This window comes from Bombus vosnesenskii, unplaced genomic scaffold (genome assembly GCF_011952255.1).
Source record: "Bombus vosnesenskii isolate JDL3184/JDL3185 unplaced genomic scaffold, Bvos_JDL3184-5_v1.1 scf7180000013270, whole genome shotgun sequence".
In the NCBI taxonomy this organism is placed as follows: domain Eukaryota; kingdom Metazoa; phylum Arthropoda; class Insecta; order Hymenoptera; family Apidae; genus Bombus; species Bombus vosnesenskii.
In genome coordinates, this window is record NW_022882928.1 from 689576 (window position 1) to 712398 (window position 22823).

At 41.8% G+C, this 22823-nt stretch overlaps 5 protein-coding genes across 12 annotated transcripts in view; 3 read left to right on the forward strand and 2 right to left on the reverse strand.

Moving 5' to 3' along the window:
* LOC117230936 overlaps positions 1 to 5532 on the forward strand; it is a 162001-nt gene extending 156469 nt beyond the window's left edge. For both annotated transcript variants that reach the window (XM_033488870.1, XM_033488871.1), the window contains exons 10-11: positions 1909 to 2118; positions 3009 to 5532. In XM_033488870.1, coding sequence (XP_033344761.1) covers positions 1909 to 2118; positions 3009 to 3647 — 849 coding nt within the window. In that variant the 3' untranslated portion in view covers positions 3648 to 5532. The remainder of the gene's footprint in view (positions 1 to 1908; positions 2119 to 3008) is intronic.
* Positions 5533 to 5684: 152 nt separating this feature from the next.
* On the reverse strand, positions 5685 to 9938 carry LOC117231073 (zinc transporter 7). 4 transcript variants are annotated; one of them, XM_033489144.1, is made up of 3 exons: positions 9635 to 9818; positions 8783 to 8957; positions 5685 to 8375 (listed from the first exon to the last, which is right to left on the reverse strand). In XM_033489144.1, the coding sequence occupies exons 2-3, from the start codon at positions 8812 to 8814 to the stop codon at positions 7283 to 7285; spliced, it is 1125 nt and encodes a 374-aa protein (XP_033345035.1). In that variant the 5' UTR covers positions 8815 to 8957; positions 9635 to 9818; the 3' UTR covers positions 5685 to 7282. The 4 variants fall into 4 exon arrangements, with proteins under 4 accessions (XP_033345035.1, XP_033345037.1, XP_033345036.1 ...); XM_033489146.1 differs by lacking the exons at positions 8783 to 8957; positions 9635 to 9818 and adding an exon at positions 9915 to 9938; XM_033489145.1 differs by lacking the exon at positions 8783 to 8957 and having other exon boundaries at positions 9635 to 9815.
* A 212-nt stretch (positions 9939 to 10150) lies between these two features.
* LOC117231078 (40S ribosomal protein S25) lies at positions 10151 to 11435 on the forward strand. Its single transcript, XM_033489154.1, has 3 exons — positions 10151 to 10243; positions 10832 to 10924; positions 11117 to 11435. The coding sequence occupies exons 1-3, from the start codon at positions 10241 to 10243 to the stop codon at positions 11378 to 11380; spliced, it is 360 nt and encodes a 119-aa protein (XP_033345045.1). The 5' UTR covers positions 10151 to 10240; the 3' UTR covers positions 11381 to 11435.
* An 83-nt stretch (positions 11436 to 11518) lies between these two features.
* Positions 11519 to 13621, forward strand: LOC117231075 (testis-specific serine/threonine-protein kinase 1). Of its 3 annotated transcripts, XM_033489150.1 has the most exons (5): positions 11534 to 11895; positions 11973 to 12085; positions 12343 to 12516; positions 12577 to 13242; positions 13325 to 13621. In XM_033489150.1, the coding sequence occupies exons 2-5, from the start codon at positions 12002 to 12004 to the stop codon at positions 13496 to 13498; spliced, it is 1098 nt and encodes a 365-aa protein (XP_033345041.1). In that variant the 5' UTR covers positions 11534 to 11895; positions 11973 to 12001; the 3' UTR covers positions 13499 to 13621. The 3 variants fall into 3 exon arrangements, with proteins under 3 accessions (XP_033345042.1, XP_033345041.1, XP_033345040.1); XM_033489149.1 differs by having other exon boundaries at positions 11534 to 12085; XM_033489151.1 differs by lacking the exon at positions 12343 to 12516 and having other exon boundaries at positions 11519 to 12085.
* Positions 13622 to 13716: 95 nt separating this feature from the next.
* Positions 13717 to 22823, reverse strand: part of LOC117231070 (unc-112-related protein-like) — a 36974-nt gene continuing 27867 nt past the window's right edge. For both annotated transcript variants that reach the window (XM_033489138.1, XM_033489139.1), the window contains exons 2-8: positions 18404 to 18637; positions 17247 to 17515; positions 16492 to 16911; positions 15480 to 15908; positions 15117 to 15329; positions 14817 to 15053; positions 13717 to 14734 (exon numbers count right to left, since the gene is read on the reverse strand). In XM_033489138.1, the coding sequence (XP_033345029.1) occupies positions 14534 to 14734; positions 14817 to 15053; positions 15117 to 15329; positions 15480 to 15908; positions 16492 to 16911; positions 17247 to 17515; positions 18404 to 18637 (2003 nt within the window). In that variant the 3' untranslated portion in view covers positions 13717 to 14533. The remainder of the gene's footprint in view (positions 14735 to 14816; positions 15054 to 15116; positions 15330 to 15479; positions 15909 to 16491; positions 16912 to 17246; positions 17516 to 18403; positions 18638 to 22823) is intronic.

A 22823-nucleotide genomic window follows, 5' to 3' on the forward strand; every position in this document is an offset into this window, starting at 1 on the left:
GCAAGAGTCTTTTAGAAGCTTAAACGTTGGAAATTCGTAGAATTTAGTCGGTTTAATCGCTTCCACTGGTTCTTGAGGGATTGCTGTTTCGTTAGCAAGTACTTAACGAAGAAAATTCTCCGGCGTGTCGACAAGTAGCGGAGGTTCGTTATATTGGCCGAGAAGCAAGGTGTAATCGCGTTCTGCCGGCAGTTGGTCTGCGCTGGTCGTAATTTCGGCCAATTTTCCCAGCATTATTCAAGCCGAGCGAGCGTTCCTCACGAAAACTACCTTCGTAAATCACGCGATCTGTCGGTGAAATTATTTCACGCGGAAAAAGAGCCGAATACCTCTGGAATCGAGCGCGAGACGGAAGAACTCCAAAAGACGTACGAATTCGCGTTTCTTGTGAATTTTAACAGCCTTAAACCCGGTGAAACCTCGAAAGAAATAAAACGATCGAGTAATTCGACCGAATAAAGCGACCACAAGACTACAAAAACGTTTCGCAAGAAAACGAAGAGACGTGAAACGGGAAGCACCCAGCGCTCCCGCTAATACGTTTCGCGGTAAAGGGTAACGACACAATTTTTTTACCACCGTAGACGGATTAATTTCGGTGCAAGGCCGATGAAATAGAAGCGGTCGATTAAAATACCGAGCGACACTTGTTGCGCCGATTATCGAGTAAACATTTTTAAACCGCGGCTCGTCTGCGAGAACGTATTTCAGGCGGCATACTAACCCTCATGAAATATTCTTCTGTATCGATTCGTTCAGCCCCATTGAACCGCGTCCAAACAACGAACAAACTCCGCTCTAGGCCCGAAATCTCCCATAAAATATTGGTTCTTTCAATCGTTCTACGATTCCTCTCCATTCGAAACGTAATTTCCCCTCAAAGCTCCCACGCTGTTCGTTGCTTTCGTCCTGGCTTTTCACAAGCCACGCGAGATTCCCCGAGGGATCATCGCGCGCCCGAATATAGGGTACACGCTCCGTTCCACGCTTAGTTCTCTATCGCGACATTGGGAACAACCGTGGCAAAGTAGAACGTAGCCGTTCGAATCGAAGAGGTTCGACTTCGAAATCAATCTGAAGCAGCACGTCGTTTCGCACAGCTTAACGACGTCTCTGTTGGAAACTGTGTCGTCTAATTGGGTCACGCTATTTCCAGACGGCGCGTTCCGATATGAATCTTGAAAAGCCGAATGCACTTCCCACGCGTATGTCCTCGACGAAGATCGTTACACCGGAGATTTTACACTTCCGCGTTTCGCTCGTACCCGTAGGGTTTCTCGTGTTTCGCGTTCCAATCTTTCGTTGATCGTATTGTACGTGCTATTCGAGCGGTAACACGACGAAGAGCAACGGGACGCGATCGCAAACCCGATTTGAAGATTAGTCGTAGCTTGTTAACTTTCGTATTATCGTCGGAGCTTCATCTTGCACCGCGCAGCGAACCCGTGCGATCCTGTAATCTCGGAAGTCGTCGTGTCTGCACACGTCGCTTTGTTCTCGTCTCATTGCCGAGGTTACGTAATACCGCAAGCGATTTCGGCGTCGCGACGCTCTTAGACAAACCACTTTCTCGTTTAACGTCGTTCAGCAGCCTACGTTAATAATGGAAACCGCTGTCTATCAGTGGATCAAAGAGTCTTCGGGCGAATCGCGAGCGGATTTCCCACATTCCACTGATATTACCCCTTTGTCTTGCGACGTCGTGTCACATACGTCGTTTGGAATTACAGTTACGATTCGGCAAAGATAAATTGTAATCGTAGCGAAGCCTAGTTTCGACTCTGACTTTAGCTTCGATTCTCCAGGTTGAGCAATCTGAATAGAACATCTAAATAGAAATTCAATTTTTTGTTTGGACTGTCAAATCGAAGGATATGGAAACAATGAGAGATACGATCGATGTTGCAGGAATCCGACAGCCTAGCAGTTTTTTCTGAGCTGCTCAGATATACGAGCGTCCGCGAGCTAAGTCTTTGCAACGCCCGACTACATCTGGCCGTGCACGAGGGTCCTTTGGCAAGATTAGGGCGTCGAGACGACGCCGGGGCCGAACTCCTGAGAGCCGCGCCGCCTCCAGCCTGCCCCGCAATTGTATTCCTCAGGCTGGCCGGTTTTCAAGTAAGTAATCCTCTTTTCCAGGCCACCATCCCGCAGGGTAATGAAAAGGATCCAGCTCGGACTTCTGATTTCACCGCGAGTTTCGCAACTACGAATTAGATCATCGGCCGTCTTTTAACGAGTCGACGAAACTGATTCCCCGATGGTTAGACGTTCGAAATGAGAGATGGTTCTCTCTTCTCGAGGAATCTTCTCTTTCGAGTGGCCTCTCTCTCTTTGTGCCATAAATAGAGAGGTTAATTGGACCGTATCGAAATGCAGACTACGATATCTCATTGTAAGGACGACCTGAAAGCAACTGCTGTTCCTCTCGGTTATTCTCAAAGTGCTTCGAGGGACTCCGGTGTTAATGCTCGTATCGCGTATACCAGAACAAGAGGGTAACGACGCGTTACGTTCAACTGAGAACTCTAGCCGACGTATCGAGTTGCCAGAGGATTCGACGCGAAACGTCACATTCGAGACGCTCGTGTCCAGTGGAACCAGCCGATTCGTAATTCGAGGCCGACGATGATTCGTTTGTGGTTTGGCCAGCGGTCATCCTGACCGCTGCACATTATTCCTGCTGCTCCGGGAACTGGTCTCGGCCATTCTGTTACGTCGTAAAGCCAACTACGACGATCGATATTGCGTTCTTCGATTCGTTACGTAAATCTTGGAAAAGTAGACACACGGGAGGCAACGTTTCCTCGAGGCGGCTCCTCCAAATTTTTCCTTCCTTTTTTCACCCTACGGTGAGAATCGACTGATCAGAATTCGTGCAACGACCCTCGAAATTCCCATTCGTCTTCGTTATTCGACAGCCTGTACGGTCTTCTCCTGTAACCGAAAAAGAAAGGAACGAGAATTGTCGTGAACAAAACGGTGCACAGCATTATTTCTGATTCCAGGTGACAGTGAACGATCGTCTGGCGCTACGAGGACCTCTTCTATTGCCATTCCTCGCGGGCTTCACCGCTCTCAGCGAGCTGGACCTCTCGTTGGACAAATCCACTATAGGAGGCAGCAGCGGATCTCTGCTCTTCATCGACGACAAGATCCTGCAGCAATTCTTCGCCTGCCTCTCCTCTCACTTTAGGAACCTACAATCCTTGAGGATCAATTTCTGGCGAGTTACCTTGGAGGACAGCGAGAAGACGATGAGGCAGATCGCGAAATACCTGAAACTGTGCAACCTGAGCTTCTTAAAGGCGAATGGATTGATCGTGACCGACAGCGCGAAGAAGGTGCAGATGGAGCACGTGTTCGTGCAGACGATCCTGACTCATCTTCAGTACTTGACTTGGCTCTGCCTGGACGGAGTGGATTTGACTGAGAGCCAGGCTTCCAGTATCGGGAAATGCGTAAGAGATCGGTTCCCAGGTACTTCGTTGGAGATCAGCGCCAAAGACGTGCACGTAAAGTCCGTGAAGGCCTTGGTTGCCGCGATAGAAGAAGGAGGAAGGGCGGAAGTCGTGTACACCGGTGGATCAAACTGTAGATTGAAGATCACGAAGGTGCAGAAGAGCAGCAAGAGCAAGAAAAAGTGAAGAATTGTCGGAACACCCTTGGTTATCAACGATACGGAAGCTTCTTAATTGTCTGGCCATGGAAGAACGTGGCCATAGAAAAATAACGATTGGAATTTGATTGTAGATGAACGAAGTATAGAAAATGGAAACGTACGAAGTAGAAACGAGAGATATTGATTGCGCGTGATTCTTAAGTATCCATGAGCGATCCGGTGAAACGGATATCGAAAAAATTGAGAGGCTAAGAGGATGTCTAGGATGAGAATGTAAACGCGTAGTTTTAGGAAGATACGAGATCGACGATGTTAGCCATAAGAGGCATGTAGAATAAAAAGACTACTCATACAACGGAGGAAATAAATGGAGAACGAGGGAAGAATGAAATGAAGCCGACACTTTGTGGATTTTCGTCTTACTGTGATTTCCTTTTCTGCACATCATCACTTTCCTAACGGTATAGATCATAGATCATAGCATTGTTCGCTCGAATGTTATTCTAGATACTCCGTTAAACGCAGAAAAATGTCGAGATCGTAGAGATAGGATCTTTGTTTTAAAAGAGATAGAGTGTATTCTTTTGAGGGAGCGAGGGAAGGAGAGAGAGAGGGAGAGAGAGAGAGAAAGAGAGAAAGTAAGGAAATGGAAAAATGGTGGAAGAACGAAACGAGATAAAAATTTATCGCGAGACCAACACGTATACACACACGCATACGTACTAACGAGAGAATATTTAAAAACAAATAATAAAAAAGATATAAAAAAGAGGCTGTTGCAATTAGATACGTTCGTTGTTGTTAGATGGACTGTAAAATATGATTCAGAGTAATATATTATTATTATTATTGCCATTATTACGATTACTATTATTATTCCTACGATTATTAGTATATTCTGATCACGATTATTAAATGTTACGATCGATTGAATTGCAATCGACGATCCAAGAGTGAAATGGCTTTACCGGATGGCGCGTTGTTGGAGACTTGAAGAAATTTTATAAATTATATTCTATAGTAGCGGGTAGAAAGAAAATACGTATCCAGTGAGAAAGAGGCGTCCTCGGATTTCGAATTATGCGATTACACGCTAAATAGAAAACGATGGCTATTATATTGTATAAAAATAAGGAAACGAAGAACGAGAAAGAATACAACAAAAAATATATATCTCTGCGAGTAAAAACACACAACTGCCAAATCGTAACGTAGAGTTTAATTCGCGATTATCGGTATTATATCACGAGTTCGTTATATTTTAGGATAAGCGCGATACGACGATTTTTATTCACCGATCGCCGAACTAGAACGCAAGGTGTAATTTTCTGCCATCTCTTTGCCAATACCGAGCAGAAACCACGAAAAGAACACGATACTGCCATATACCTTCGACGAAATAATAATAATAACAATAATAATAAAAAGCAAGAAAAAAAAACGAGTTTAACGTGAAACAGATCAACGAGTAAGTTCGATCGGATTCAGTTCAGCTTTACATGAAAAGCAGTTCCACGGTGTTCGCTCGATTTTTCGTACCGTTAGCGAGGAAACCGAAGTTTTTGATTCCCTTTTATCGTCCACTTTAGATAGCCAGGTATAGCCTCGCAGGGACGACAGTTCCATACAGTTTTTCATTTTTGATAGTTTGCTATGTACATAAAACACCGCACGAGACACGAAAGCATCCTTATCGAAGGTACGATCTGTTAAATTTTGCGAGACCGTTTTAAGGAATAAACTAATTCAAACGGCGGAAGACTGAAGCTGACACCATACGCGCGCACGTTGTCCAATGCATTCAAGATCGTTTTATCGTGTGGAATCAGCTTCAGCGATTTTATTATAAATATTTATGTATTTATATGTGTATACATATCCTTCAAATAAATGTAATATGTGTTTGAAAATTTCCTAGAAATGTTATTCCCTATATAGAAATCAGCATATCTCTTGTTGATGAGTATTTCTAATGGCCTCAATTATGTTAAATTAAAACACTCTCTATTTTCTACAAAAAGGTTCTACTAGTAAAAGGACCGTAAATGAGACAGATCAAAGATTATTATAAGTATTTTTCTTTATTATTTACACTTTGCTCATGTCGAAGATATTCTCTTCAAAATTTTTCGTTTATACAATTGTGTTAATAAAACGTAACAACGTTGGCTTTCATTTCAGAAATTACATAGCTCGTCGTGGTAGTTTCATCGAATAGCGCTGCAAATAATGCGTTCGTCTCAGTATAAGATGATACAGAAACTTGATAGAAAAATTCCTCTCTACGTTCTTACTAAGTATTCTTATTAATTTCTATGAGGTTCCATTCCATTTTATCAATATCTATATTTTGGCTTACATCATCACAATCTCAAGTATACAAATAATATACCTTGACTATAATGGAATGTCCTGGTCATGTTTAAAATTTATGCTTACAAATCTGTCGTTAATTCTAATTTGATAATCACTTTTCCAAAGATGTATTACAACATGAATGAAAATAAATGGGTAACGCTTTCCGTGAATGCGAAATATGGTATATGAAACTTTCTAAATGAAGATGCTTCATTTCGTTTCAATTATGTGCGATTAAATGAAATGTACGAAGAAAATTTCATTTTCAACCTTTAAGAATCTTCCTATTGCTATAGGTATTTTGATATTATTCGCAATTTGTCTATCGGATATTTATAGAAATGATGTTTCATCAATATAAATATACTGACTATGCGTGTTAACCATTCGTAAATATTTAATACAAATGGGATGAATCTACTTAACGCGGATAATATGTCGAAAATATGATAAATTATAAGGAAAACACAACTTCGTTTAGACATAAGAATATCGATTTATATTACACTTTGTAAAGTTATATTTATATAAGGTATATTTCACACTTTCTGTATAGTAGTGACTAGCTGTCTGTAGCTGTCTGTATATGGTTATGGCCACCGTAATTATGTGCGAATATGATCTTTTCTTTGTCCTTCATTTTGCGCACAATTGACCATGATGTTTAAACTTTACCGTGAATAGTAATTGTATACAAATCAATGCAAAGACGACGTAGAAACATTTTTATAGCTATGGCTTAAATTAGCCCTGCAAAGATAAAAAGATGTAATTTAATGCAGCTTTGATCTTCGAAAATGCATTTAAATGCATTCTAATATAAAAACTTCGGTAGATAATACAAAACATGACGTGCGATTTTTTGTCGATAGATAGTACAGAATTAAAGTTCTTGTAAACAGAGATAAGTTGCAATTTGATGGAAAAGTACGAATATCTATATTTACAACAGAATTATAAAGAAATGAAATCAATGATTTTCGTTCGTGATGGATGCAAGTAATCAAATGCACTAATTTTACAAAATTGGCGTATCCTTAAGAGTAATATCGATATCCTGAGTCGCGAATTTTTATTATTCTTTCTTTTTCTTTTCTTTTAACTTCGACAAATTTTTTAAATAATTTGTAACCCAAGATGATATTCACTGTTGCTTAGAACAAGATATCTGCATAATTTTAAAATGGCAAGGATATTTTGCATGAGTGCAATGTTTCTTGCTTGCTTTTGACAAACTCCACAAATAGATACAGTCTTGGAGCACTTGTAAGAACACTTTATGACATGCATGCTTTTCATAGATCACATAGGTGCATAATCTAACTGAACAGTTAGATGCCTTACTCCAGCTGCTTGGAAAATCATTTGTGTGTGTGCTACAACGTATTTAGGCTCTACTGTTCTGGCAACTTCCAATTTCAAGCACCCAACGTACACATCTGAGCACAGTGTCCAGAAATGTGGATCTTGCACACTATATACCCCAGCTAATTGAGTCACCTTGTTATAACACTGTGGTAAAATGTGGTCCAATGCAGCTGGTTGCCTTTGCATCAGTATTTCCCACGAGTCTTTCATCAGGGAAAGCACACTTAAAACTATCAATACTGAGATCAGCATAGAACAAATTGGATCAGCTATAAACCAGCCAAACAGGCGCATCAGCACTGCTGATATAATTACACCCACAGATCCAAGAGTATCTGCTAAGATATGCAGAAAAACTCCTTTCATGATTTGAGAGTTTGTACCACTGAACGATGGATCGATTTCAATATCATGATGATCGTGACTGTGGCTATGATTCAAGTGAGAATGTGCATGACTTCCATGAGAATGAGAGTGACCATGTCCCATTCCATGGCTGTGTCCATGGCCATGACGGAATACATACATTCCTACTAAATTAACTATTAATCCCATAATGGACACAACCAGAAGTCTTTCGTGTTTTATCTCTGGAGGTTCAATGGCTCTTTCCACAGCTTCTGACATAATGAAGAGAGCAATAAAGAACAGAAGCAGAGCATTAACAAATCCTCCCAGAACTTCTGCTCTAACATAGCCATAGGAGTATCGTTCGTTTGCTCTCCACTTTGTAATAACTGATGCAGCCAAGCCAAATAATAAACCAGTACAATCAAAGAACATGTGGAAACTGTCTGATATTAAACCCAAACTGTTTGTCCATATTCCATACATTAATTCAACACAGGCAAAGGATAAATTCAATAAAAGAAATAAAAATAAATTCCTGGTATTTTTATCAGAGAATATTAAACGTTTCCATCCCAACAGCTTCTCCTTTATCCTGCTGCCAAGATTCTTTGAATCTTTGTGCGAAAGTGGAAGCATTTTCTCTGGTACAAGCTTGTTTGCAGTAATGAAGCTTATCCTAAAAATAGAAAAAGTCATTTTTTAATAAAATGAACTTTTGTACTATACTTTTCGAAAAAAAAGTCTTTTCAAATGAACCTTTTCCTAATTAATTGTATTTATATCTTAACAGAAACATTTAAACAAAAAATCCTAAGCTTAACTTTGGTTTTAGGTAACCATAAAATTATTGACTTTCTTTTTGACATCTGATAGTCACACATAGAATTCAAAAATGCAGGTCTTAACTTTAGAAATCCAGTAGTACAATATTTATGTATATATAAAACTGAACATTTTTAGCATATTTTACAGGTTATTATGTCAACATTTTATCCATCATTTGATTGGCCCGCACAGATGAACGATAAACTGAACTTCGCCGAATATTATTATTGTATTATTGAAACCTCATTCAAGACTCACGATTCAAAATCCCGCGGCAAAATGGCTGTCATCCACGTGCATTTGTATACAGCCAGCGACTCCAATGATTGGACGGATCATGGATAGAAGTAAATATGGCGTCAAAGTAACTTGTACTTAAAATATGTTAAAACGCTCAACTTTACATACATGTAACTTTGGGACCGCTAGATTCCTGAAATTAAAACTAGCATCTTTTAATTCTAGGCGTCGAAAATTACCATAATATACAAAGAAAGTCAATAATTTCATGTTCTATAAACCGAAATACAATCAAATCTTGCACTTCAACAAAAATATTCACACGATAAAATTAAAAATATGTCGACAATGCACGGACCAACATACAGCTGAATAACGATACTCTCACTTAACTATTCGTCACATATATTCACGATGTCAGAAATTATTTTCCTAAATGAAACATATTGTTTACGATGAATTGCCACGTTGTCAACATTTTAGCTGTTCCATCCGAGTACAATAAAACTCCATTCACCTGTATAAAAGTTGTCAGGGGATAAACAATTTATACGATTATAGTTCATAGAATAGCAACTCAACAATTAAACCCAGTACTCTTCTCCATTCATATAATTGGTGTGCAAAGTCAAATAAATAAATTCAACCAACAAAAGTTCAGTTAATCAGTCATTAACTAAAATTTCACTTAGACAAATGGAGTTCTATTGTATTTATTTAACGTTACATATACAGTAATATAATAAAGATGTACGTGACATGTACGTAACGTAACACATACAGAATAAAAACACGATTGACACTAAGTTTCGAACAGTGAAAGGTATCTTAACCCCACATAAGGTAACGTTAAGAGAAGAAAAAAAATACCTTCTTGTATAAAACTAAATACAAATGGACGTTCGTTGTTAATTAAATGACACCAAAAAGTATTCTTAGCGCGAATACATTTTGTCAGCGGGTCAAAGATATGAAAAACCGGGACTTAAAAACACACGGCGTGGCGCCATACTTCACACGTTACAGCCACTCCTCAGTGGTCGTGGTCAGTGACGACGACAGTGACTGACAGCGATAGCATTGACTAAGGACAGAGTAGACCTGACATTCACTTCTTTTTCGTGTTTTGGGAATTATCTGACACTCTTACCATTTTCATACCACACGCGAAGTTATTGATTCTCTATCGTAGTGGTTAGAATCATTGAATAAATACAGAATAGATTTGACATAAATTCAATGTCACTTATAATACGTATGATATATCTCATGAATTTATCTTAACAATTTTGCAATGAAAAAATTAATTTCAATAAAATGATTAATTTATCTACCCATAATTCAGTTACTTTTTAAATTTTCTAATATCTTTGAAGTAACATTGACTAACGCAGTAAAGTAGAGGGCACTAAATGAGATACGCATTCAAGATGGCGATATATTCACTTCCCTTTTCTTTCTGAATCGACGGCCATCATGGTGAGTATTTATGAGAAAGATCTTATTTCTATTTTAATAGTACTTACATAAAATAATTTCATCTATGTTTTAAAGATCCCATTTCTGTGTAGTGCAGTGTTATCATTTTGAAAATTAATTGGAAAGTTTTGTATGTATAATGTATGAATACACGGATAACCTTTCTGAGCGATTTCATCCACATGGTGTATACAGTGCAAATAGGATATTTCATTCTAAGACGATTTTGTTTACTTAGAATATTGTTTAATTAGTTTCAAAGGATCGAAATTAATTTATGTCCATTATACAAAATGGGAACTTATTTTGATTTCATAAACATGGCAGTTCTAACCTCTTCTCTTGACCCTATGTTTTGTTGACACTTTGAAATATTATTGAAAGAAAAAACAGTATTATAAAGTACATTATTTATTCTATATTTAGAGTTAATAATTGCTTTAATAAATCATTATGATGAAAAAACTCATTCTTGATTGCTTCTGTGATAGTATAATGCTGATTTAATGAGCCTGATTAATAACCAACATCGTTTCTTAATACTTATATCTTGTTGAACATTTGATCTAATTTTGTTTCGTATTTTAGCCTCCGAAAAAGGATACTAAGGGGTCTTCAAAGCAGCCACAAAAAACACAAAAGAAAAAAGAAGGTGGATCTGGTGGCAAAGCCAAGAAGAAGGTTTGTATGATAGTTGTTTTAAGTCATGGATTAATTTGTAAAATATGTTAAATGATGTAAACTTATAATCTTGACGAACAGTGGAAGTAAAAAGCTGATTTAATGAGACTGATACTATTTTATAAAAAAATATGTTCAAAAGAATAAATCTAGATAGATACCTAAATCTTTTCTTAATTTTATCTATTATAGAAGTGGTCCAAAGGAAAAGTACGTGATAAGTTAAACAATCAGGTGTTGTTCGACAAAGGCACATATGAAAAACTACTCAAGGAAGTGCCACAATACAAATTGATCACACCCTCCATTGTTAGTGAAAGGTTAAAAATTCGTGGTTCACTTGCTAGGAGAGCACTGATTGAATTGCAACAAAAAGGACTTATTAAGCAAGTTGTACAGCATCATGCACAACTTATTTACACACGTACCACTAAAGGTGATGATCCGGCTGCGTAATTCGTTTTTACGCAATGTATAATAACGTTTAATAAAAATTCTTAATAAACCCAAATATTGATTTATTTCACATCTAACATGTATATAACGAAGTTAGGAGCAAAAAATATATTTATAAAATATACCACGTGTATAAGAAGCGACTTGAACATACTTTTAAAGCGAATCTAGGCATGGCGAAATCATTCTCGAGAATCGATCGTTTGTTGTTTTTGAATATTATGGCTGTATTCGAATGAGACACGGATCTTTTCCTCTGCCCCGTTCCGTACCAGGTACAAGCTGGTGTCGACGCTCAAAATTCTAGTGTACACAGCCATTTGAAATGACAGAACGGTTCCCCGACTCGGGTTCATCGACGTGATAATCAGCGAGGCGTGCTCCGGCTCCTTGCGGAGCGTGAAGTGCTACATCTCTGGCGACAAAATTGACTGAATCACGTTCAAAGAAGATACGGGTAGGCGCCCCGAAGGGGGAAGTTGGAGAAACTTGTCACGATACAGAATAAAAAGGAAGTAAGTTATCTGTACGAAGAAACGAAAGGAGACGAGAGGTGTGTAACGAAGAAGAAGAACCAGTTATCTGTTATCAGGATCCGAAGTCCAATGAAGATCCACTGGCATGGCCACGCAACTCAGCCCCCGAAATTCGGAGGTGAACGCTCTTGAGCAGCGGGGCTATCTTATTGGCAAAAAAATCGGACAGGTTATTTATCCCTAACCCTCTATTCCCCACCTGTTCGTTAACCTCTTCCAGTTCCCCTCTACCTGCTTTTTGCTCTGCAATATTGTGTCGTCTGTTTCTTTTTAAACTCTGTACGTTCCTTCAAACGTTCCCGCGTTCTCATCTCTTTCGTAGGACGAGCATATATTCTTTATACTTTTTATTTTTTGTAACCCGAATTCTTTTTATATTATCGTATAATTATTCCCGGAGGCAAACTGGAATTTTGTAAATGTTAGGGCTCGTATGCGACCGTACACCTGGCGGAATATGTGGACGGAACGAGCTCGAAGAAATTGCGATTAGCTTGTAAGATATTCGACAAAGAAAAAGCACCGCTCGATTTCCTCAACAAGTTCTTTCCTCGTGAACTCGAAATCCTTACAAAGATTGAAAATCCTCATATAATTCAAGTAAGACCAGAATGCTAACGGAACAATACGTTATTTAACGATCGGTAAAAAAAATTACAGGTGCATAGTATATTGCAGCGTGGTCCAAGAGTGTTCATATTCATGCGCTATGCAGACAATGGCGACCTCCTGGATTTTGTAAAAAGAAATGGTGTTGTACCGGAACAACAATCGAAGCTTTGGTTCAGACAAATGGCTTCCGGTCTGCACTACCTCCACGGGAAGAATATCGCCCACCGTGACCTTAAATGTGAGAACATTCTGTTATCCAGGAAGTTCAATGTCAAGCTTGCAGACTTTGGTTTTGCGAGATTCTGCGTTGATCACGAAGGTAGACGCGTTCTCAGCGAGACTTATTGTGGCTCTGCGGCATACGCTGCACCGGAAGTTGTTTCCGGTACCCCCTACAACCCAAAACTGGCCGACGTCTGGTCCCTTGGGATAATCCTATTTATCATGCTAAACGCCTCCATGCCCTTCGACGATTCGAACCTAAAGAAACTATTGAAGGATCAGATGTCGAGGAACTGGATGTTTCGATCCCGAGTACGGGAAACGGTATCTGCACTGGCAAAGAGTATCGTGAAACATATTCTGGAACCGGACATTACTTTGAGGCTAACGCTAGAAAGAGTTCTAGGCCATGAATGGGTACGCACGAAGAAAGAGAAACCTGGATCTCTTACTGGTCGATTAGTACATTCAGCACCGCCTATTCACGCGCAGGTGATTCATCTTAAATAAGAAACAAATATAAAATTTCCAACACATTATGCGTCCACATTTTTTATAATTTACATTGTACCAGACTTGTGGAGGCGGAGGAAATTTAGTTGGAGCAGGGGCTGCAGGGGGTTGCAACGTACCCGTAGTATTAAGAGGATTACCGTCATTCAAGAATACTGAGAATCAAAATCATGGTACCATCGTAAAGGCTACGGACAATGCGGGAAAAGATACACAGTTGTCTGCCATTGAATGAAGAAATATAGGACCGACAAGGATGAACCAGCGTCGTTCGTGCGTCGAACGTCGACGAACACACGAATGTTTATAATACATTTTTTTTACATTGCTGATTATTGTTGATATATACATGGTTTTTAATAACGCATACTTTTAATAAAGAATATCACAGTTTTAATAGTGCATAATATCATGAATAGCGATCTATATAAATCGGGAATAAATCTAAGAGGATGATAATAATTAAGTTTATTGTACAACTAGCATCTATTAATATACAAAACTATAATTTTTTATTACACGTTCGGTAACGTGACATAATATAAGTAAGTAATAAGTAACGGTACAAGTAAATATATTTAATATATATAGTTTACACTAAAACAACAAATAATTTACACGATTTAATATATCCTCGCTTCTGTGTCAATCTCGCCCGGCATAGCACCCTCTCATGTTAAAACTACACGTACACGTATATTTTGCCTGAGAGAGATTGATCTGGGCGATCGAAAAAATCATAAAGGATATTATCTAGTGAGGTTGAGTTTAGAGGGCAACTCAAATATAACATGCTTATCCTTGTAAAAATATTAATCCGTTCGTGGCCTGGATTATCAGCATCGCGTGTACAGAAGGCGTGGTTTACTCTGGTCGATTTTGTGCGTGTTTCATTTGTAAAATATAAAATAACTCGCTATTATGCGCGTGTTGCTTTACAAACGATTTTTTATCTCGAGGTTGCAATGAATCACCCTTTTTATTTCGTACTTCGAGCGAATAATTAATTCGCCAAGAACAAGTCATTTCCTATGTGAAATAAAAGATGCACTCATCACGAGAGCAACAGTTGTATACAGACGATACAATTTCTCTATTTACAAATACTATAATAAAACGTCTAAATATAGATTTAAGTATTTTTTACAAATGTCAGCCAACGTATGGCGTTGTTTCTCAGATCAGAGTTTCCATTCTCACGAATAACAAACAATTTAACACTTCGATAAGTGTCGCAGGTTTATCGAATGAAATATTTCTCCTCTGGTATCTAAACCCATCCACCGGTCAGTTTGTGGAACATCTCTTCGTTCAACGTTTGATTCGCCTCTTTCGATCGCATCGACAAGAATATATATCCTCCAATGAATTCGTGAACGACTTTACAGTCTGCAGACTGGCACTCAAAGATAATATTCTCTTCCTCGAATTGAACCATCATATGTTTTACTTCCCAGTTTACGTTCCATGCCTGTGTAAATAAGATGCCGATAGTACAAAGTCCTTTACATATACCAGGTCCTTAACAGTTATATACAGATAAATCCGCTCACCTTCATCGTATTGTATCTCCAAGTTTTCAAGTGATCGCCACTGTGCAGCTCCATCCGCATCAGCCTATTATTAGCGATCCCCAACAGTTCGTCTTTACTCTTTCCAGCGAATCTAACCACAAACAGAGAGATCCCATACTCGGGAAGAGATTGCCACGCTTTAATGTAGTTCAGTTTAGCCTCGATTAGAGGCAGATCTTTCACGTTAGCGTGTGCCTCCAAAATCCTCTGAACCAGCTACGAATATAGAAAAAAGAAATCAATTCCCGAAGAGAACAATTACAGAAACAAGTAACTTACCTTTCCTTTGAACTTTTTTGCGAATCTAGGCGCGACGTAATCTTCGGGCACAATATCAAGAGCGCTGGGATTGATCGCAGGTGCAGGGGCGGGCCTTTGCAATTGCAAGAAAGCCGTGATACTGTTTACCTCGCTTTCGTAAGAGGCGTCTGCGAGAGAACGCCCCTTCGCCGCTAATCTGCACGCCGCCATCCATTTCGCATATTGTTGTTCCTGCAACGAGCAACAGAGAACTCGGTAATTCCCACGCAGAGACGGTAAAGCCGCTAAAGTCACTTGATCTAACGGTTGCTAATTGCAGGTTAATTAAATTTCAAATGCGAACGTCGGCGTGGACGAGGGCGGAGGCTGGGTGGTACTCACATTGTCGCATCTGATCCACATCTCGGTCATGCCCTCGGCACTGGGCACCTCCAACCTGATCCCGTAACGACCTTGCGAGAGATGGACATCGGGCGTGACCTCGCATCCACGCAAATTGATCACGTGGGCAGGCGACTCGGTGCTATTCGTCTCCTCCCGACTCTTGTATAGCCTCAGCTGAAGGTCCCTGCACGTGACCCAGTAGCGCTTAAATGCCTTCAAGGTGAAACGCTTCGGCTTCAAAAAGCGAAGGTAGTCGCACAACTCGGGCACCTGGGTGATGTCGCTGGGGCCATTACTAATATTACTGCCCTCTAAAGTGACTTGAAGGTCCGTCAAGGCAGCATCAATGTCGTCCTCGACCGGAGAGGAGGCGCCATTGCTGTCGTAACTCGGCTGCGGTACGCTCGCCTGAAGATTCACTTGCACCTGCGTCACAGAATACAAATGTGTCCAATGTCCACCGCGTTTCTACCTTAGATAGGAGTTTCCTCTTTCTTAATCCGATAACCACGACGGAGAAACCGGTAGGCGTGTATCGGATCGATGATGCCAATGTTTTCTCGATTTGTTAATCGGTTTAAGAAAACGAGATTTGCATGGGAAGATAGAACCGAGCGGAGGCGATTTATCGTAAAGGCGGACGAGTATCTTTAATTGGGCAAACGTTCCGTACGATCGTCGAGCAAACTTTTCTTACTTTCTGCGTTCCTATTTTCAGATGTCCCGATATGCCGATCTTTCCACAATTTTAGAAACGAATCCTCCGCTGCGATGTCTCGTGTCATCGTCAGCTATTTCAGTCTGCCGCTCGCCAAGACCGTCTCTGGACGTAGATATATATAGATCGATCCGGTCGGCGAGCGCCGGATGTTTGGATCGTGAAAACGTTAGCCGCGTAAACAATTGCGCAGCGGCTGGCCGTCGCGGTGCTACAGCGCAAATTCTCGCAAACGGAAAAGAGTAAAAGGCTCGGTCGTCGTCGTTAGACCCAAAACGGTAAGAAAAATACCTGCAGCGCAGCGAACATGAGCATTTCCTCCTCGGTGCAGTCTATTTCTTCGGCGAGCAGCTGCCATTTGGCCTGCTCGTAAATCATGTTGATCCTGACAGCGTCCGTCTTCGGGTTCAGATCGTAGAAGGAGTAGAACTTGAATTTCAGCCTCAGGGTGTCGAATTCGCGTATTCCCTGTTCCATGATCGACAAGGACGAATCGAGCCAGGCCACGTTCATCCTGGCGCGTTCCACGAGGTTCTTCGGCCTGATCAATTTTGCCCGTACCTCCGGTGAGATGGTGGTCGGACTCTGGGCTAGAGACTCGGACAGCCCACCGTTCAATACCTCAAGACTCATAGTGCTATTGTTGGCGTTGAACGATCCGGTGCTACCAAAACCCGACGAGTTGTTGTTCCTCTTCCAGGTACCGGTTTGCTGGAAGAAACGCAGGCAAAAGAGCGAAACGTGAGTGTACGTTAGCACAGGCGAGATCGTGCTCGCAGCCGAGCAATAAATACATCTAATGACTACCGCCGGCCGGAAAAACGGGCCGCTCGCGAGAAGCAAATTAGTTTTCTGAGATGAACGACTTCGTAAGCGGTAATGATAGGCCAATATCGATAAATCATAGCCGTGGCAATCAGGTCGATCGGGGATTATTTATTACCATAACAGGTCCGGTCTGGCTCTCTCTGATATTCCCGATCCTATCGATCGACCAGATCCACGATACACACAACTAGTGGTTCGGTATAGAGATTCGTACTTACCGAGACGGGCGAGCTGATCGGCGTGCTGTGATTTCTGTTGTTGGGTGTGACCGGCGCGCACATGAAAGGGCTGCTCTGGTCCAGACTGCCCGTCGATCCTCTGGGACTCTGACTCACTGGAATGAACGTGTTCGTGTCCGCGGGGACGTTCCAATGGCCGTTCTTTTGATTCTCGATTTTCTTCTTCGCCGGAAGATCTTTCAAATTATATTTCAAGTGATTCGACTCAAGCGGTTTGCAAAATGATAATTCTTCTGGATGTCTGATACCTAAACGTTGCAATAGGAAACATTTATTTTAAAAACATCGCGTTGTCGAAATCTTTCGAAGATGTAACTACAACCGGTGGTGTCTTAATCTCCATATATTTCTTATTTTGCAATGATACACGGTTTGCATATGCTTTTTACCATATGTAATTTGTTCTATTACGAGAAAATAACGACAGTACGTAAGAGCTCACGCGTTACCATATCTATTTATGAGTATGACACGAGGCTATCGGCGAGGTCATCTGTCCGCTACTATGTGGACAAAAAACAAGAAACGAGACGTAATAACCGTCGCGGTGACGCGGATAAATAATTTCACGAGTTGGCAATTTCTATCGAGCGTCGTTTTCCCGTGGTGCGAGAGCTTGTTACACTGTGAAACCGTCTCGATTAATTACCGTGCCGCCCTACAGAAGAATATTTTCTCGGCAGAATTCTTCTTGCAACTGTAAGGCAAGGCGGCGCGATACAATGCCTTCATTATCGCGGCGAACCACTTCCTTGATTAAAAAAACTGCTCGTTAGAACAACCATGCTCAGCCTCGGACACGAAGGCTGGCGCGACCTTCGCGTGACTGGGAATTTAACAATTTTATTTTATTATCAGGACCAATTAGCACCATCACGGCTAGGTGTCGTGCGAACTGGCCGCCTATGCTGAAATTCTATTTTAAAACGGCCGACCTTAGCGACCGTTTAACACCATCAAAAGTTTCAAATTTCAAACCGATTTACACGTCTCGCTGCCAATTAACCACCGACTCAGAAACACTTAAGTCGTCGTTTCAAATCTTAAAAAAATAAAACCTTGAATTTTTAAATCGTATCTTCTTATAGGACCACGGTGCCGGTTATTTCTGAGGAATTCCTAGAGGAAAGACTCACCAAGTTCCTTGCACAGATTAATCACGGCGTTGAACGTCTTTACGGAGAAGTCGACCTTGCAGTCGAGGCAACGCGTGTCCGGCAACTGTACTCTCAGAGTTTTGTGCATCGGTGTGAAGTGGAGAAGCGCATCCGCGGCAACACCATACTGATCCAAAGTGCTTCTCGTTCTGGTGAGCCAGTGATTCCTCTCGGGCCACCATAACGCGTGATCCGACCAGTCCATGGCGATATCTGCATACAACAAACAGAATAGGAAATTGAAAAGGCCGTTGGAAGAATTATTTCGTTCTTATCTGGACGTGTCATGGCTAATTTCACGGCATTACGAAGATGGACATGTTCGGTTAACCGATGGTCAGAGGGGGTCGATTGTTTAATGCTTCTTTAAGGGAGACGAACCAACCTCAATTTATCAATGAAGATCCAACGAGATGGCGGTCGTAGACACGCGTGTTTATTGCCTTTATCATCGGCCCCTTTGACCGTCTCGCGATTCCGGAAACAGAAAACACCCCTAATGTTTTGTTGGGGTGGGATATATCGGGGGGGATTATTCTCCGGATGGAGATTCGGAGCAACGATAATGGGCCCCTCTCAATTGATCTATCAGAACATTGATCAATGGAACAGCGGAAAAGTTCTCCGTACATAGATATGGGTCTATTTAAGATCCGATCCAATGAACAAGAAAAATTGAAACAAATTTACAGCAACCTGTTAGAATCTTCATTCTTATAAATTCTTGCTTTACAGTAACATAGAAACACCGTTCGCGCGTTCCTTCTATTTTTTCGTCCGAGAATACTCGATGTTCTCGGTCGTTCGTTCGCCATTCGTACGAGACGACTTGGAACATTCCGCGCAATAACTTGGTAGATTTAATTTCTCTTGCGGTCGCGAATGTACGACTTCCCAAGTCTCCGACCGCAGCCTTAAACCCCTATCCTCGTTAGAGCCACGATACTTTGGTATGGCGAACGAACGAGCGAGCGAGCGAGCGCGCGCCAGCTTTCTGTATTTTTCTTTCCACGTCATACCCAGACCCCGTATCCGGGACATGTGCGTCAGAGTTTCACGACGCTTCCTATCCGGGCCCTGTGCACGCTCGATGATTTACGCACAGCGGACTTAACGACCACGTGGTTGGGTCCTATCGCGCGTCCTGTTTACGTTATTGTCCCATGGAATTATTACTGAGACCGGTTATCGGATTTCCATGTCGTAATTCTTGGAATATTCTACGATCCTCGCGTGACTTTCCCTATTTTCTCTAAACGATAATCACGCGGAACGTTATTGGTGATTTGGATAGCTCTATTGAATCGGAATGGGCTAGTTTAGCGAAACAAATTGCTCGATTCCACCCTATACCGTATTGCCAACGCTGTCCCGCTATTACAACCCATCGTGAATTGAAATGCTATTATTCCCCGTAACGTCGAAGTCCCCCATAATTGCCGAGAGTCAAGGTATCCGTCGCGATCCACTAATTACGCTCCCTCGGGTGTACGGAGCAACTGTTGCGGAGATAAAATCGGCCGATGGGGTGCGACATAAAAGGATGCCCGGAGGCTGGAGCGTCTTTCTCGCTTCAAAAGGTTTCCTCGTACATACATTTGTTTCTACGCGGCCAGAAACCTACGGCTCAATTCGAGCACACGCCCTTCTTCCTCTTGCATGTCGAGTAGGCCGGCCTCTTCTTTTCTTTCCCTTCGATTGCCGGTCGTGCGCGCTTGTGAACTCGTCGCGGCTCTCGCACAAGCAATCTTCTTCGTGTTTCTCTCGCGAGGAGCGGTTACAATGAAGCTTTGAGAATCCAGCACACAACTTTGCAAACGCGTACTCGCATCCACGGATAGGCGCAGTCGAAGATATTCGTCCCGGACTGCGCACCCCCGTCCCTTTTGTGTCCATTCTTTCGCACGAGCGGCCCACTTCTCACAATCGCGGAGAAAGAGAAGAGAAAAGAGAGAGACAGAGAGAGTACCAAAGCCGAGACACAACCCCTTGTATACGGGAAGACGTCGACAAGGGTGTCGGCTGGCTCAAGGGTTTCATCCCTCGCCGCCTCTTGAAACCGAAGAAAACCGGTCCGTTTCTGCTGCTCTTCGGGAAATATGCGCGACAGACACACGTGTATGCATGCCTGTCTGAAAAACAAATTTTCACAGCTGTTCCGTTCCATGTTTGCCTGATTTAACGACTCGGACCCCCAAAATCCTTACCACTCTCCGTCTGAACATCGTTTAAAGTGACTATTACCAACCACATGCTGGGGAAAGTGGAACCGTCTACGTGACATGCGTATCGTTTCTCCAGGGTGTGAATCGGACCGTAGAGGCTCGTGAATTTTGAGTTGAGTGTGTGACTTGAACAGTATTCGATTGTTTTTTTTTAAACGACGCTCTTTAAGATTTGTGGACGCTAAAAGCGTGTTCTATGTTGTCCAACAAGGTGTCTTTGCATCTGAAAGAAACAGAGTCTCTTACTTCAGCTGCTGCAGGCTAAAAGCGAGAACAATGTACCGATGTCAAGCTCCTAGAGCTCTCTTTCTCGTCACGAGTCTGTGTCTCGTGCAGAAGCTTTTAAGAGTCGGCGTTCTTCGTAGCGTAATCAAACCGAGCTATAAATTTACATGGTAATTTACAGTTCTTGTTTGGAGTTGCCCGAAAAGAAGTAAACGAGTACTCGTTTCTTGTCATCTTCGTAATTCGCATAGTGCATAGAGGTTGCCTGGTTTCTCGTCGAGTACACGAGCTAACTAGATATCTCTTTTCTATGCGAGAGAGTTGTCGCGAGGCACGCGACGAATTCAAAGGACGTCGCGGGTGTACCGTTAATGGGATGATCTTTTCCAGCGTTGACCCGGAGTGCCACGCGGTTTTTACGCACCGTTACGTTGCATCAGCTACGAAGATACGAATATAAATGGGTCGAAGAGAGGAAGCTCGCCTTCACGAGACTACAAAGCTACGCGATTGTGCAGCTGCGGTCTATAAATATTTCGCGAATTTTAGGACTCGCCGCGAGACCACGCTGCTCTCCTATCGAGATCTCCGGGACCTTCGACACCACCCACGCGATTTTCAACGCTCGCGGAAAGCGACGAAACAAAGAAGCTCGAGAAGCAATACCGCCCCGAAAAAACGAGTTTCTCGCGTTAAAAGAGAAAAGACCGAGGAGAATGCCGAAGGGAATGACTTTGAAATCGCCAACTTTGCGAGCCACATTCCGCTCGTCGAGTTGTTTGTGACTCGCAGCGATGTTACAACACGCCGGTACAGCTACCTACGACGCGTTTAGTATGCATTGTCTTTCATTACGGCTACCGCGAAGTGGAAGCACCATCGTGGCCGAGCTGTAACTACAAGATATTAACTGACGTCTGTCACGATATAAAATATTCAATTAGACGATCATACACTGGTTGTGTAGCGTACAATACGAATACTGAAAGTTCCCGTTCCAATCGGTCATTTGTTGGATACAGCATAGAGGAGGAATTCTGACTACGAAACAGTCTGACAAACATTGATTTTTATCATTATTCAAACGTTGAACTTGTACATGAGACCAAATGATCCCTACTTTACATCATCGTCCAACAATTTAGTATATCTACCACTTTAAATATTAAAAACTTGGCAATGTTTTTAGATTCGGATATTTTAAGATTTAGAAAGCTTCTTTTTTACATCTGTTAATCTGTAATTCTTAAAATTGCTGGAACTGCATGTAGGTAACGGAGCGAGCATATTGTCGATTATTTGCCGCCGAGGCAACGACCTGGAATTGAACGTTACCGTATATTACGCTAGCATTTGCAAGGATGCGTTACGAATGACATTTAGCGACGACGAGACGCTCCACCTGGAAGTTCAACCGTGAAAAGTGCAACGGACGGTGCAACGACCGGCCGATGCACTTGGCGAAATATCACGTTGGAAAATGGAGCTCGATCACTCTCAAAAAACGAATCACTTGTGGAACTGTAATATCTGCACATTTTGTCATCTCGAGTCACGTGAATGACAATAGACCGGTAAGAGCGCGATGTAGCGTGGATCTCTGGTTGAGAAGAAACCGTGCTGATTCAACGACAAGAAAATGTTCTTTGCATAACAACGAAGAACCGATGTGTGTGTGTGTGTGTGTGTGTGTGTGTGCGGTGTACCGCTAGGAGTGGCACCGTGACACACTAACGAGAAAAACGACCTCTTGCAGGTCGCCTTATTGCTCGTACCAGTGACCGGAAACGCGCATCGTACGAGGATACGTTCGAATCCATTTCTCGGATGAATCGTTTTCGTTTACACGAAAATATCTCGCAGCGACGGATGTTGGCAACTAGGTAATCGTGGAAGTCGTTTAGAAATTCCGTTGCATTATTTCCGGCATAGATTACGGAATAAAAATT

What these genes read in the sequence shown, in the direction of transcription:
- LOC117231078 (XM_033489154.1), top strand. An exon ending in GTGGCAAAGCCAAGAAGAAG is followed by an intron (nt 10,925 to 11,116) that starts GTTTGTATGATA and finishes TATCTATTATAG; the next exon opens with AAGTGGTCCAAAGGAAAAGT.
- LOC117231075 (XM_033489149.1), top strand. Translation starts at nt 12,002, where the DNA reads ATGGCCACGCAACTCAGCCCCCGAAATTCGGAGGTGAACGCTCTTGAG. An exon ending in TTGGCAAAAAAATCGGACAG is followed by an intron (nt 12,086 to 12,342) that starts GTTATTTATCCC and finishes TGTAAATGTTAG; the next exon opens with GGCTCGTATGCGACCGTACA. An exon ending in AAAATCCTCATATAATTCAA is followed by an intron (nt 12,517 to 12,576) that starts GTAAGACCAGAA and finishes AAAAAATTACAG; the next exon opens with GTGCATAGTATATTGCAGCG.
- LOC117231073 (XM_033489144.1), bottom strand. Translation starts at nt 8,814, where the DNA reads ATGACAGCCATTTTGCCGCGGGATTTTGAATC. An exon ending in TTGCCGCGGGATTTTGAATC is followed by an intron (nt 8,376 to 8,782) that starts GTGAGTCTTGAA and finishes TTCTATTTTTAG; the next exon opens with GATAAGCTTCATTACTGCAA.